This window comes from Geosmithia morbida (assembly GCF_012550715.1).
Source record: "Geosmithia morbida isolate 1262 chromosome Unknown scaffold_1, whole genome shotgun sequence".
Taxonomy (NCBI): Eukaryota; Fungi; Ascomycota; class Sordariomycetes; order Hypocreales; family Bionectriaceae; genus Geosmithia; species Geosmithia morbida.
The window spans coordinates 558,176-572,235 of NW_023336188.1; the positions used below are offsets into that span (position 1 = coordinate 558,176).

General features: G+C 54.5%; 6 protein-coding genes across 6 annotated transcripts; 2 read left to right on the forward strand and 4 right to left on the reverse strand.

Annotated features, from left to right (window-relative positions):
* Window positions 1-1,332: 1,332 nt before the first annotated feature.
* GMORB2_0933 (DnaJ domain) lies at window positions 1,333-2,489 on the forward strand (the record flags this gene model as incomplete). The annotated part of the gene is made up of 2 exons (XM_035462917.1): window positions 1,333-1,598; window positions 1,757-2,489. 2 exons carry the CDS (start codon window positions 1,333-1,335, stop codon window positions 2,487-2,489), a joined length of 999 nt encoding a protein of 332 aa, XP_035324341.1.
* A 605-nt stretch (window positions 2,490-3,094) lies between these two features.
* On the reverse strand, window positions 3,095-4,558 carry GMORB2_0934 (voltage-dependent anion channel protein 2; the record flags this gene model as incomplete). Its single annotated transcript, XM_035462918.1, has 4 exons — window positions 3,095-3,244; window positions 3,315-4,058; window positions 4,163-4,285; window positions 4,514-4,558. 4 exons carry the CDS (start codon window positions 4,556-4,558, stop codon window positions 3,095-3,097), a joined length of 1,062 nt encoding a protein of 353 aa, XP_035324342.1.
* A 1,617-nt stretch (window positions 4,559-6,175) lies between these two features.
* On the reverse strand, window positions 6,176-8,593 carry GMORB2_0935 (asparagine synthase (glutamine-hydrolysing); the record flags this gene model as incomplete). Its single annotated transcript, XM_035462919.1, has 8 exons — window positions 6,176-6,218; window positions 6,293-7,779; window positions 7,839-7,987; window positions 8,070-8,105; window positions 8,162-8,188; window positions 8,254-8,279; window positions 8,337-8,387; window positions 8,568-8,593. The coding sequence occupies 8 exons, from the start codon at window positions 8,591-8,593 to the stop codon at window positions 6,176-6,178; spliced, it is 1,845 nt and encodes a 614-aa protein (XP_035324343.1).
* A 1,114-nt stretch (window positions 8,594-9,707) lies between these two features.
* GMORB2_0936 (ubiquitin-conjugating enzyme E2 I) lies at window positions 9,708-10,403 on the reverse strand (the record flags this gene model as incomplete). The annotated part of the gene is made up of 4 exons (XM_035462920.1): window positions 9,708-9,961; window positions 10,041-10,064; window positions 10,132-10,292; window positions 10,369-10,403. 4 exons carry the CDS (start codon window positions 10,401-10,403, stop codon window positions 9,708-9,710), a joined length of 474 nt encoding a protein of 157 aa, XP_035324344.1.
* An 896-nt stretch (window positions 10,404-11,299) lies between these two features.
* GMORB2_0937 (uncharacterized protein) lies at window positions 11,300-12,545 on the forward strand (the record flags this gene model as incomplete). Its single annotated transcript, XM_035462921.1, has 4 exons — window positions 11,300-11,447; window positions 11,518-11,741; window positions 11,799-12,380; window positions 12,447-12,545. The coding sequence occupies 4 exons, from the start codon at window positions 11,300-11,302 to the stop codon at window positions 12,543-12,545; spliced, it is 1,053 nt and encodes a 350-aa protein (XP_035324345.1).
* A 358-nt stretch (window positions 12,546-12,903) lies between these two features.
* Window positions 12,904-13,699, reverse strand: GMORB2_0938 (uncharacterized protein; the record flags this gene model as incomplete). Its single annotated transcript, XM_035462922.1, has 2 exons — window positions 12,904-13,293; window positions 13,370-13,699. The coding sequence occupies 2 exons, from the start codon at window positions 13,697-13,699 to the stop codon at window positions 12,904-12,906; spliced, it is 720 nt and encodes a 239-aa protein (XP_035324346.1).
* Window positions 13,700-14,060: the final 361 nt, after the last annotated feature.

Sequence of the window (14,060 nt, forward strand, 5' to 3'; positions counted from 1 at the left end):
AAAAAAGGAAATGACGACAAAAGGAACGACAAGGAAGTACAAAGAGAGAAACCAGACTAATCAAAAAAAAAGAGGAGACAGCAAGCAGAATGCGGCTGCGATGCCGGAGGAGCTATTGATCTCCGTAACCCCTGGATGTCTTTTTTTCCCTCTACTACTGCTAGTACTCATCACTGGGTATAGACAGGTAGTAGGTGAGAAAGATGAGACCGGCCCGATTTATAGGGGGGGACCAGGGCAGTTGCGGCTCCGAAGAAAAACATCAGTATCTTATCAGATGTACCGAATGGATGGGTCCATGCGGCTGTTGGGAGCAGTGATCGGGGGTTCTTTTTTTTTTTTGTGTGTGTGTGTGTATGTGTGTGTATATATGGGTAAATGGCGTTGTGGTGTTTCTCTGCTTGTTCAGTTTCCATCTATTTCAGAACACACACGAGATATAATTCTTCGCTATATACGAATATCGAGCTATCCCACCATCCAGAGCCTCTTCGAGTTTGCATGTACGTTTCCGAGCGACTTGAGAGAGGGAGGAGAGTTGGTGATGGATGAGGGTGACTGATTGATAAGGATTCTAGGTGGGCACTTATGGGGTACCAATATGGGTCCGGTCCCCGCCAGGAGGTACAAACTAAACCCGGCCTTTTTTCTTCTTCTCGCGAACAATAAGTACCAAGTACGAGCACACGTGCTCGTAGTGACGAGTATGGAGAGTGGGAAGAGTATTGGTAAGGAGCGAAGGGGATTCGAAAGGACAATTATATCACGAGGCTCTACGAATATTACATGTAAAGAGTAGGAAGGAATCGTACTCTCTCACACACACAGTGAGACTTGCCCAGCAGGACCGCCCCGCTTAAATGCATAAGAGGGGACCGTGGACACGCATACATGTACGTATACTCCGTAGCGAGTACAACCAGCCAGTACAGATACCCATATACGATAGTGTCCCTCCACCGCACCAGCCCGTGCGTCATTGCCAAAACGACAACAGCCGCCCCTCCGACCCATCGGGCCCCCCAGCTGGAGAGAGAGACCACCGAACTCGCAACCACCCGTGTCAGTGCCATTTTTGCTCCGTTGGTATACTCGGATCTCCGGGCTCTCTACTTCCGTACTTTATCTCTCTCGTGTGAAGGAAAACTCTGGATCCCCGGTGTTAGACCCAACCCCCCCCCCCCCTCCTCCCTCTCTCATCTTCTCTTCTCTTCTTCTTCTTTTTCTTCTTCTTCTTCTTCTTTTTCTTCTTCTTCTTCTTCCTCCTTGTCGGGTATACGCCCCGCGCCAAGTTGTCGGAAGCTCTTCTCTTCTCTCGCCAGACAACCTACCATGCCGATGCTACGGTTCCCCTCGGCACGTCTGCCGAGCGCCACAGGCACAGGCGCCGGCGCAGGCGCAGGCGCAGGCACAGGCGCAGGCGGCGGAAGCAGCATATCCCAACGGCAGAGGAAGGGACACCATGCGGGAGTGCCGCGGTTGTGCGCGCGGCGCGGGCTGGCGACGTCTCGCGCCCTGATGAATCCCGAGATGGCCAAGCGGAACCACTACGAGCGACTGGACGTGAGACACGACGCTTCGCCAGCCGACATCAAAAAGTATCCTCTCCCTTCCCCTCTGCAATTTCTTCTTCTCACCTTTTCCCGTCTCCGCTGCCTGTCGGCTACTTTACCACCTCCCCTTTCCGAGAATATATGAACTCCCCCCATGACTGATGCTCGGCCCTTCCCCGTTCCCGTCTCAGATCCTTCTACAGACTCTCGAAGACGCATCACCCCGACGTGAACCGCCACGACCCGAACGCCTCGCACAACTTCTCCCTCCTATCCGAATCGTACGGCGTCCTATCCGACGCATCCAAGCGCGCCTCCTACGACCGAGACGTACTCAGCCTCAACTCCCGGTCCTCCCACAGCTCCTCCTCATCTCATGCGCAGCAGCACCAACCTCACAACCCCAAGGCATCGTACCACAGCACCGGCGGCCGCCCGCCATCCGGCCTCTCCCGTCGACGCAGCTCCTTCCGCGGCCCCCCGCCCAGCTTCTACGCCACGGGAGGGTGGGGCGCCCACGCTGAGAAGCGTCGTCGCGCGCACGAGGAGTCGACGGGCACGCGGAGCGGCTACTACGGCGCCTACGGCACGTATTCCGGCGCCTCCCCCTCTTCCTCTTCCTCCTCAAAGTTCGCCGAGTCGGCCGCAGACTACACCAGGGGCGGCGTCCCCCACTTCGACAGGGACAGCCATGTGCGCACCCAGCGTCGGGAGGATGACAGGCGCTGGCAGAGGGCACACCGCGCCAGGCGCGCCGTAGACGAGGACAACGTCGAGTTCGAGCCACAGATGACCATAGGTGCCCACTTCGCCGTCATCCTCGCCCTCCTGGCCGCCAGCTTCGCTCTGCCGGCTTGGTATCTACGCTCCGCGAGGAACAGGAACAACGGCAGGAATTCCCAGCAGCAGCCGCAGCAGCAGCGGCTACAGGCATGAAACGGAACAAGCGGGGGACAAGAAGAGAAAGAAAAGAAAGTGGCACGTAATGGAATTTTCGGGGAAAGTGGTATCCATGGGTTTTAGAAAACATGAAAAGCGTTATCTTAATTTTATTTGCTTCATGCACACCTTCTTTCTTTTATACATATACATATTCACTATCAGCGACATTTGCATTACGGGGTATGCGTCATACTGCGAGGCAAATTCAGGTGTGCTGCCGGTAATAATAATATACTGACATGTTTGAATACCATGTTTGAATACCTTTGATAGAATACAAGCCTTCCGTAGACCGTAGCTCATCGCCGCATCCACTTTCTTTATCAGAATGGAAAAAGTGTGAGTACAGTGGTCACATGACAACAGAGCTCTTTTTGTTTCTGTATTAACACTCTACATCCCTGGATATCCATCGCAATGCAAAGAATCTTTCAACAGCGGTACACAGAGGAACAGGAATAAACACATCGCTATCTGCGACCGCCTTCTCTAGTTCTCTAAAATATGGTATTGTTGTCATGTGCCCCAACGTGCGGGCCTGTTCTACAAACTCGACGCGGTTACAGTGGGCAGGCTGGAACAAGAGGGAGCTACGGTGCTTAACCCTCGAAGGTGAAGCTGGCACCGAGCTTGTGGGTAGCCTGGTCAAGCTTCTGGGTGTCGAAAGAGCCACCGAGACCCAGGGTGACGCCCTCGCGGAGGAGGACGTTGTAGCCAACAGCGGCCAGACCACGGTCGTTGATCTTGAACTGTACGGGTAGAAAGAATGGTCAATTGCAGTCCACACAGACGACGAGAGGGAGAGAAGGGAGAACAAACCTTGGCGAACGAGACGGGGTCGATGCGGTACTTGGAGGCAACCTCGAGGCCGACAGTGTTGCCGGTCTTGGAGTTCCAGGTGGCCTTGGCACCAGCCTCAACCTGGCTGTTGACCTTGTGGTAGTAAGAGGCAGCGAAGACGCTGAGGTTGTCGGAGGCGGTGACGGCGGCGCTGTACTGGGGGACGGCGTAGCCGACGGCGGCGCTGTAGCCAGTCAGGGCAGCCTTGTTGACGTCGTAGCCGGCAGAGGCACCGGCGAGGAAGCCCTCGTGGCCGACGACGGCATCGACGTTGGCGGTGGGGCCCTTGAGAAGGTCGAAGAAGGCGCGGCCGGTGAAGCCGGGCTGCTTGAAGTGCAGGTTGAACTTGGCACCCTTGGCGGCGGTGGCGGGGAGGAAGTTGAAGAGACCCTCAAGCTTGAGGCCCTTGGCGAGCGAGTCGTTGACCTCGAGCTTGGTGTCGAGGGCGTTGGCCGTGTTCCACGACTGGGTAAGGGTCAGGCCTGCGTGTTTGTAGAGCATTAGCACCTGCTTAAAACTATCGGCATCACCTGGCCGGATGAGTGCCGAGAATTCAAAGGGCCAGCCGCTGTGGCGGCCAAGTATTCGTGACACCTGTATGCTGACTTGGGGATGAGATGAAGCTGGTGTCCTCGAATTCTCCCCTCTCGGCGTCTTGGCCACTGTTACATTGAGGTGTTGGGGTTCCGTACCAGTAGGCTTGTCCGAGTATTTTCCCTCAATCTGCCATCCATATGTCGGTCAGCATATCTCTTCGTTGATCTATCCATCCAGCCATCTCGACGGAGCAGCTGGGGACCTGAAGAGAGACGAGCGCGTCAACTTACGGCGGCAGAGGTGGCCTTCTCGTGGCTGGACTTTCCAGTGACCTTGAAGGCAACACCGTTGGGGGCGGTGTCCTTGAACTCGAAGGTGGTAGCGGCAAGGTGGTAGAAATCCCTGTTGAGGAGCTACACGCATCATGGCGAAAAGAGGACGCCTCGGAGTCAGCATTGCTTCACATGATCATGATAGCCGAACATCATCCCAGCAATGATCGAGGGACTTTTCAGACAAGCTTTTCACCCCCTCCGGCGATGGCCTCGGAGGGTAAGCTTCCCCCCCTCCTGCAGCATTGTAGATAGGGGAGCGAGCAAGCAAGGCAGAAGAGGGAAAAAAAGGGAGAATAGAGCGCATACATCGTTGGCCGGCTTGGCAATATCAGTGTAGGCGGGGACAGACATGATGGGCGATGTGTGAGGAGTAGAAGACACGGGAATGTGTGGACTTCTCGGTGGGGGAGAGAAGGAGCAGAAAAAAAAAAGATGAGGATGAGGTTTTGAAATAACTTGCGTGTTGACGGGGGACTACGAGAGAGCTTTGATGGAATCGGGCGGAAGGCAACAGGACGCACTAATAACTGGGGAACGGAAAATGTCGACAGCCGGGGGGAGGGAGGTAAGAGGGCCTTGTTGGGAAAATTGGCCAATGGTGAAGCTCCATTCGTCGGGCAAGAAAAGGCGTCAGTTACGTCGTACCCGAAATGGCCAACTGCGTGCCTAGTAACTGGTACGAGTGCATCAGAATGCTACTACACTCCATGCCTTTTTTTTTTTAATCTTTTTCTTTTCTTGACCCTAATTTATTACAGGGCACTTATGTTGGGGCCTTGCATACGGGGCATCATTCGGGTACAGGTACTGATACCACCACCACCCATGGGCTACGCTCTACACCATCGTCAACTCCACGTCGTGGTATGGCGAGTAGTGCCGAGCAATACCTCTCAGGCAATGCTTTGACTCGTAATGCCGCGTATAGTTTTCTCATTCGTACGGTATTCATCGACTGTAGAACTGCCGTTAAGATTAGATTACGATCTGTGGTAAATCGATACTATCTGTACTGCAGCCTACAGGTAAACAGTGATCATCAGTGACAAACACGTCGGCTAATGTCGGGACACCAAACCCTTCCTACCCACGTGGGATGTACAACAACACCCTTCGTCCTTCGGTCTGCCGTCTCTCCCTACATGTACGGAGTAATGATACTTACTCGTGTACGGTGTAGTCTCATACCCATCTCCCAACCATTCACCACCGTCCAACTTCCAAGTGACAACGCGCTCACTGCCGAGTTTGTAGCAAAGTGACTACCACGGAGCAGTTCCATTCGTTGCGCGCTCGTATCACTCCGTCTACCCTCTGCCACTCTGCCAAACTCTGCGGTCCCCACATCCCTTGCTTCCTGTCCAGGCCGGTCCCCCCCCTCCCAAAGACAGCGGCGCGCATCATGCAAGTTTGGCTCACCGTGACTCCCCAAGGTACCACTGCAATAACAATGCATGCAGGTCTACTGTATCTCGCGGTTGCTTTGCGTACCCGTACTCAATGTAGATCGCCATATTGCATGGAGCATAGAGAGGACTGAGGCTGAGATGCGCGCTCGCGACACACATGTCACACACGATATGCCCACATGGCTGGTTCTGGAATCGCGATGTTACCTGTTTGGTGGCATGAACGCGGCAGGACATGGTAATCAAGCCCGCAACTATATGCACGGCCTATGAATTCAAGTTCCCCGTGAAAGGAGAGGAAAGGTGTACATCGTCACGTACATCATCATCTCACCCCAATTAGTACCTTCCATGAATAGGGAGGGGTCTCTCAACTTGTACATGGATTTTTTTTTTCTTCCTTTTTTATTTCTTGACATTTTGCATTTGCTTTTCCAAAAGAAAAAAGAAAGAAAAGAAAGAATAAAGAGAAGAAAAGAGCATCCCGTCGTCCATCTATCTTAAAACAAAACGCCCGATATAGATCACCTCTATTGTCTCTACCCATTGCTTTTTCTGTTTACTCAGAGCTGTCGTATTTTTGGTTGTGAATGGAGATGGCACTGCAACTCTTGTTAGGTTCTGATATGCATCTCTCGCTGGTGGAGATGGAGATCCAAGAGGAAGAAAAACTCACCGGCCGCTGGGGTCCGTCTGCTTGGACCACGTAGGGGCCCAGCGCTGGACGGTAGAGGCGCAACGAGGGGGGAAGTGCTCGTCAAACATGAGACGGTACCAGTATCTGAGGGGAGAAGAAGAGTCAGTTTCACTGCGCTCCCATCTTGAGTGGTAGTCAGGCAATACATACGCCTCCTTGGTGTCGGGGACATCGGTGCCCCACTCAGGCTTAGGGTTCTTCATCATGTCGTCGGTGATGTGCAACTCGGCGTTGTCCTTGAGAGCATCGATCCATCCGTAGCCGACACCATCCGAGAACTGCTCCTTCTGGCGCCAGAGAATCTCGTCGGGCAGGTACGGCGCCGTCTCGGGCTCATCGGTCGTGTCGAAGGCCTTACGGACAATGTACTTCTCGATCTTGCCCTCGGTGATCATCTTGTCGGTGGGGTCGATGTTCATGGCCGTCTCGAGGAACTCCTTGTCGAGGAAGGGAACACGGGCCTCGAGACCCCAGGCTGCCGTCGACTTGTTGGCGCGCAGGCAGTCGGCGTAGTGGAGATTCTTGATGCGGCGGACCGTCTCCTCATGGAACGACTCCCTGTCGGGGGCGGCGTGGAAGTACAGGTAGCCACCAAAGGTCTCGTCGCTGCCCTCGCCACTCAGAACCATCTTGATGCCCATGGCCTTGATCTTGCGCGACAGGAGGAACATGGGCGTCGAGGCACGGATCGTCGTCACGTCGTACGACTCGAGGTGGTAGATGACGTCGGAGAGGGCGTTGAGGCCGTCCTCGATGGTGAAAGTCATGGCGTGGTGGCGCGTGCCCAGGAACTTGGCAACCTTGATGGCAGCCTCGTTGTCGGGCGACCCAGGCAGGCCGATGGAGAAACTGTTGAGCTGAGGCAGGAAGGTCTCGGTCGACAGGTTGTCGTTGTCGTCGATGCCGACAAGGCCCTCGCCACGGTCAGCGTCACCGCTAGTCTCGGAGGTGATGGGGACGGCAACCCCGTTCTCCAGGGCCTTCTTCTGGAGGCGGAGGATCTCACGCTGGGCAATGGACGCGACCAGACTCGAGTCGAGACCACCCGAGAGGAGGACACCGAAGGGGACTTCGGCCATGAGGCGCTTCCTCACAGACTTCTCCAAGGCATGGCGGAGCACCCTGTAGTCGACGGGCGTCGAGGGGACGTTCTTGGGGTCCCACCACTTGGGGTTGAAGTAGCGAGTCGTCTGGCCAGTCTTGGAGTCGTAGACGTGGCCGGGGGGGAAAGCCACAATCTTGTCGCACACAGGGTGCAGGCACTTGAGCTCCGAGGCAAAGTACACGGTGCCCGGCTCCTTCCACGACCATCCCTGGTAGAAGGTAGTGATGCCGATCGGGTCACGAGCGGCAATGGTGCGGTCCTGCTTCTTGTCGTACAGGACAAATGAGAACATGCCGTCGAGGTGGCTAGGGGCGTCGATGTCATACTCGGTGTACTTTTCAGCATTGTTAGACAGCGATTTCTACAGGACAGCACATGCCGCATCGTTGATATGGACTCTAGGGGAAGGTGATTACACACCAGGGGGATGATGACTTCGCAGTCGGAGTGCGTCTTGAAGTGGTACTCGTTCTTGAGAGCCTTGCGAATCAGACGGTGGTTGTAGATCTCACCGTTGACGGCGAGGATTATGGAGTCGTCGGCATTGGTCAGGGGCTGAGCACCGGATTCTGTAGAGAGGGAGAATCATCAGCCTTTGCTCATATATTTGATGTTTGGTCAGTGGCGTGGAAGAGGAGGGGCGAGACTCACCAACACCGACAATGCTGAGACGCTCATGGCAGAGGACTAGAAGGCAGATCAGTTTTGAAAGAGGTCCGCAGTTAAATTCTCAATTGACCTACTGGTGTTGTTAGAGATGACGTTTCCGCCTTTGGGAACATGTGTTAGCAGCGGCACGGCTCGTGCTTGTCGTCGAAAGGCCTCGCGAACTCACTCCAGTCGGGGCCACGATGGCGGATCCTGCACAGCGCACAACGGTCAGTCACACTCCTCCAAGATTCGCAGAGGACGACGTACTGCTTAGCGAGCTTCAGAGCCGTAGGCTTAAATTTTTGGACGTCGGGGTGACTGAGTATTCTAGTTAGCCGCCAAATGGTTCTTTTCGTTGTTGTTGCCGTCGAATCGCAGGCAGAAATCGTCCGTCATGGCGGGGTGGCGGTTGCTGCCCCTCCAAAGGAAAGAGCCCACAACTGCTACCACGAGCCAGTTTGAGGGGCAAGAGGAAGGAGGCGTGATTCTTTCACTCACCGATGGCAAGCAAAAATTCCACACATGATTGCGAGCTTGGTATTATCCAGAGGTCTGGGGAAACAAGGACCGACGTGTGTGTGTATGTAGGCGTTGGGAAGTAAAAAAAATAGATAAAAGCCGGGGGAGGGGCACAAGATTTGGGTGGGAGAAAAAAAAAGTGGCAGCGCCGAAAGAGTCAGAACTTGGTGGGGGGGGGGTTCCGACAGAGGCGGCGTTCAAGCGGCGAGGGTCCAGACGGAGGAACCAGAGGTGCGATGGCTCCGCTGTGACTCGCCGCCGACTCCTGCTGGGGGGGGGGGGGGGGGGGGGGGGGGGGGGGGGCCTGGGGCCCTGCTTGGCCCTGTTTCGGGCACACTGGGGGTCGCTAGGACGCGCTGAGACTCAGTGACAATTGATTGACTGCGGGACACCACGGCCGACTTCGGCTCTCCCGTCCAATTTTCATCATCATTGCCTGTACATATCCTGCTAAGATAGTGGCAGCCCACAATACAAATCGCTGTAAAAATAATACTCGTAAGATAATAGGTATTCGTGTTATTGGTAGTAAGCTCATCGTCCAACAAATCGGCCCGTCGCCATTGGTGCAGGCCTTAGATCAGATAGTCGTACCTGTCCTGTTACAGGATTCATCCCTCCCGCAAGACCCCTGCGGCTCCGATAACAGGCGGCTCTCTCTATCTACGACAAACGAGTATGAGTACGTCGCCATCCGCACGCATTTTTACGGTGTAGCAACCGCTTTTCCCACTCTTGCAGATGATACTCAGTGCGGAACTCTTTAGCGCATGTTTAACACTACACCAGAACGATTTCCAGTATGGCTCTGATATCATTCATGGCCCAATAAGTCAGGCTATTTGATTAATTAATCTGATCTCTTACTTCTGCTGGCAACCACTCTGTAGCCAGCACGTGCCGTTGTCCCCTAAGCCATGCCGAATGCGTCTCGTATTGTAATACGGAAGAGAAACGAAACAGCGCCGGAAGGAAAGATCCATATCATCAAACGTAGTATTTGCTTTCTTCGTGTCCCTGCCCTTAAACGCCATAAAAGGTTCATCTAGCAGGATCTTCTGGTCTTCCTTACTGATCCACCTAGTCTCATTTCCATCGAAAGACCGTCATATTTTCTCTTCACGGAGCCGGATTGTCGCGCACTACGCGCTTGACCCTTCGCTCATATTCCACCCGGTCCTTCCTGAACAGGTTATACGCTTCCGCTTGCGCAGGGGACTCGGGGTTGGGGTCGTTGAGCAGGTCCTGAACTCCCAGGAGGATCTGCTTGACCGTTATGGCGGGCTTCCAGGCCTCGTCTTCGTTGAGAATGGACAGGCATACGGTGCCAGAAGGGTAGACGTTGGGGTGGAACAGAGGTGGGACAAATTTGCCTACCATTCTCAAGTCAGCAATTTTAGGCATTAGCGGCAATGACAACGAGACAAAGGAGGTTCTAGACGCGTAACTCACACTTGGGTGGCTTTGTCGGGTATTCTACGTATCACATAAGTGGTCAGCAACGCTGTTTCATCCATCGTAGTGCGGCCCATCCTCTCCTCACCTTCGGGAAAGGCCATGGTCAGCTTGAACAGGCCGCCCTCCCAGATCGTCTTCTCCCTTCCGGGGATTCCGCACTCCCAGTTCTTGAGGTCGAGGATACCCTCCTTTGTCCTGGACGGCTTTGCGTAGAAGCCAAAGGGGTGGTCGCGGCGCCACTGCTTCCTTTGGGCGAGCGTCAGCATCATCAAGTTCGTCGCCTTTCTCTTCGCGCCTGCTCCTGGGGCAGAGAGGTGCTTACCGCTCCTCCTGTAGACGATTCTGACACAAGGCCATGATGGATGAGATGATTACTCTCGATCCGTAGGTAGGTTAGGTTGTCGTTCTCGTGCGCCTCGAATAGGCGACAGGCGAGGTGATTATGGAGAGTTCGAAGTCGCAAGAAGTCGTGCGGCGGTCGGAGTTCACGGTAGTTGGCAACTTGCGGACCACCAAGGGGGACAGGGGAACTATGCGCAAGCCCGTACCAGGAGGCTGGTTGTGTCACTTGGAAAAGAGAGAGAAGGGCGTTACAAATCAGCAAGAAAAAGGCTATATCTCGGTGACGATCGATGGAAGACAATAGGCACCGCGGGCTCTAATCCCCCACGTAGCTAACTGTGGCGTCCATGCCCTCGCGTTATTGAAAGCTGCGCCACTTGACTGCCTGGTGCTGGCCACCTGACAGTGGCTAGGCCGGGCCTCGCGGTGCTTGGGAAGCTGCTGGCCCGTCTCTGTATTACAGCGCAACAACAAGCCCTTGACGGCAACCTCCTGGGCTCTGCAGCAGCAAACAGACGCCCGAGTGACGTGGGGCATATTATGACCTTCCCCACGTCGCCTATGGTCCCCCTCCCTCGGTTCACCATCGAACCGCAGAGAAATCTGGCCGAGATGCACCAAATATTCTTGCCGACTTACTGATTCTCATTTGCGCAAGGCACACGAGCTCCTCTGGTCCCGTCAAACCAAAACTTTCTGCTTCTTTTGTACGGCAATTCTACACCTCGGGTCTCTCTCTTTGCTCACCGAGCTTTGCTTGGATCACCTACATCAACCAGCCTCGGCACATGCACGCAGCATCCATTTCATCACGCAGGTCCTGCAGCTGTTAACACCCGTGCAGAAGCTGTTCGGTGGGATATCAGAGCTCGGATTTTCTAATCTTGTAGCGCCATCACGATTGTTTTACCATGAGCTCAGCCAAGGAGGAGGTGAATGCAACGGCTGCCGCCGCAGAAGTAGCAGAGCATGTGAAGCCCACTGAGAATTCCCCCGGTGAGGCAGCACTCGAGGCCGATGTTCCGGACCCCGATGAGGACGATCTAGACGACCTGGATGGTATGTTGAAATTTCCTACGCCGCCCTCTGCAATTCCATGCTGCCTAGAGCTAAAACATATGATATATAGACATGCTGGACGAGTTTTCATCTGTCAAGCTAGACACGAAGAAGCCAAGCGAGGCCGCTCCTCATCCGGCGACGGCGCAGCCCGCACAGACGGAGGCCAAAGATGATCACACCAAAAAAGCCGAGTCACCATTCGCAGGGCTTGGGGAAGACTTCTCGGATGAGGACTTTGCCAAGCAGCTGCAGGCAGGCATGGCTGACCTGTTGGGCGAATTCGAAAAATCGGTCAGTCCTGTCAAACTCTCTTCCAGCCCTCCACACTAACAACATATGCCGGAACAGCCCGACATGCAGTCTCAGTTCGAGGAAATGTTCAAGCAGATAAATGCTTCTGCAGGGGCAGAGGATGCCAGTGGTGCGCCGGGTATGCGGCCCAGCACTACCGGTACAGCGGCCGCCAAGTCTGCCAGCGGCGCCGCTGCAGACCGGCCTGCAGCCTCTACAGACGGATCGTTCCAGGAGACGATCCGCCGAACGATGGAGCGAATGCAGAATTCTGGCGACCAAGCCACGGCGGCGGCCGCGTCAAGCAGCGAGGACGACTTCATGACCGAGATGCTTAAACAGCTCTCGTCCGGTGACTTCAAGGGCGGCGAGGGCGGCGAGGAGGAGTTCTCCAAGATGCTTATGGGCATGATGGAGCAGTTGACTAACAAGGAGATCCTGTATGAGCCCATGAAGGAACTCAACGAGAAGTTCCCCGAGTGGCTCGATAAGAACCGGTCAGAGACATCGGCCGAAGACCTCAAGCGATATGAGGAGCAAAGAGTCCTGGTGGCTGAGATTGTCGCCAAGTTCGAAGAGACTTCGTACTCCGACTCGAGTACAGCCCACCGGGAATACATTGTTGACAAGATGCAAAAGGTAATGAATGTTACCCATATCCATTCCTCTCATTTCCCCTTTACGGTTTTTGCTAACACAAATCAGATGCAAGCCGCGGGATCTCCGCCGTCAGACCTTGTGGGGGACATGGAGTCGGCACAGGAAGCCTTTAACGGATCAGATGAGCAGTGCAATCCCCAGTAGAGGTGGTTTGCTCTCCGTGTCCTTTTTGCTTCACCACTTTTTCTCGGCACCATTGGACATGGCCAAATCGATATGCATATACATCAATTATATACATATACCCCGGACCCAGTCCGATGGTAGAGAAAGATGTGCGTATACTCAGAGAACAGCAAAACCCGTACGAGTATAATAAAATACCCATTGCATGTGGTTCCCCAAACGCCAGGGGGGAACAAGAACAAGATATGCCCCCAAGTATGACCAGTACCCGGTTGCGTCCAAACGCCAGCCGTAGCCGAATCAAGTATTAGTAGTAGTAGAAAGTATGAATGTACAAATCAGAGAACCGAATGCAATCATTGAGTATGCACAAATGCTACTCGGCAGTGTCCATCTGCACATCTTCTGACGTTGACGGTAGGCGCTGGCGCTCCTGCGCAATAAGCTCGGCAAAGATGTCGTCATAGTCATCATCGGTCATGGTCGACGGCGACTCAGGGCGCTGTGTAGGTACCGCCACCTGTTCTTGGTAGGATGCCACCAGGGCGTCCATCTCCTCGTCCTCATCAGGTGGCAGCTCATCGTCGTACATGGCCATGTCATCGCCGGCGGCGGTAGCAGCAGCAAGGTTTCCATTATGCCGCTGCCTCAGCTGCTGCTGGAATTGTGCTTCGAGGGCCATTGCATCTTCAATATCGGCATCTGAGAGCTCGGGAGCGCCATGTGATAGCAAGTCCATGGTGTCTAGGTAGCTAGCCTTGAGGAGCTGTAGTAGAGTTCGATGTCAGCATTTGCTTTCTGGGTTGCCCAGAGGGGGGGTTAGGGGGAAGCAGAAAACGTACCTGTCCTTCAATATCCCTCCGTAGCCATTGCTTTTCCTCCGACTTCTGGCGCACGCTCTGCAAAAAGTTCCTGCGTCTCATGTCCTGGGCGTCCTCGCGTTTGCGGACGACGGGGTTCGGCCGCGTCGGACGCGACGCGTACTTGGACTTGGAGGAGGGCTGGATGGGCGAGGACTGGGTATGGCGTTGCGACATGGAGAGCGTGTTGTTTTCGCTGGGCGAGAGGGGCGACGAGGCGCGGACTGGAGAGGAGGAGAGGGGGGACGGGACGGACGGTCGATGGTGATACCATGTGCCTGAGAAGACGGGGGTGGGGGCGAACGAGATCATCTTGTCGCTATCGTCTATGTTGTTGTTGTCCGAGCTGAAAGTTTGATCCTTTTTCATAAGGAGGCAGGGTAGACTTATAATATGCCTGGTTTGAAGAAGACGAGATGTGAGTAGGTGGTCGGTTGGCCTTTTATTTTGAAGGGGCGGGGGCAGAGAGGGATAAGTACTACTGGTAATACTAAGACTGAGTTGAAGTGAATGAGTTTGAGACATGGAGAGAATCGCGCGCCACCACTATAAACACGCTTGGGATGGTCGCCACTCAACGCGGTCGCGGAATCACGTGCGGCACATCCCTGCGTTTTCTATCGACCTACCCGCAACAGCACAGAAGACCTCTTTTAGGTCTACCCCATGTTCA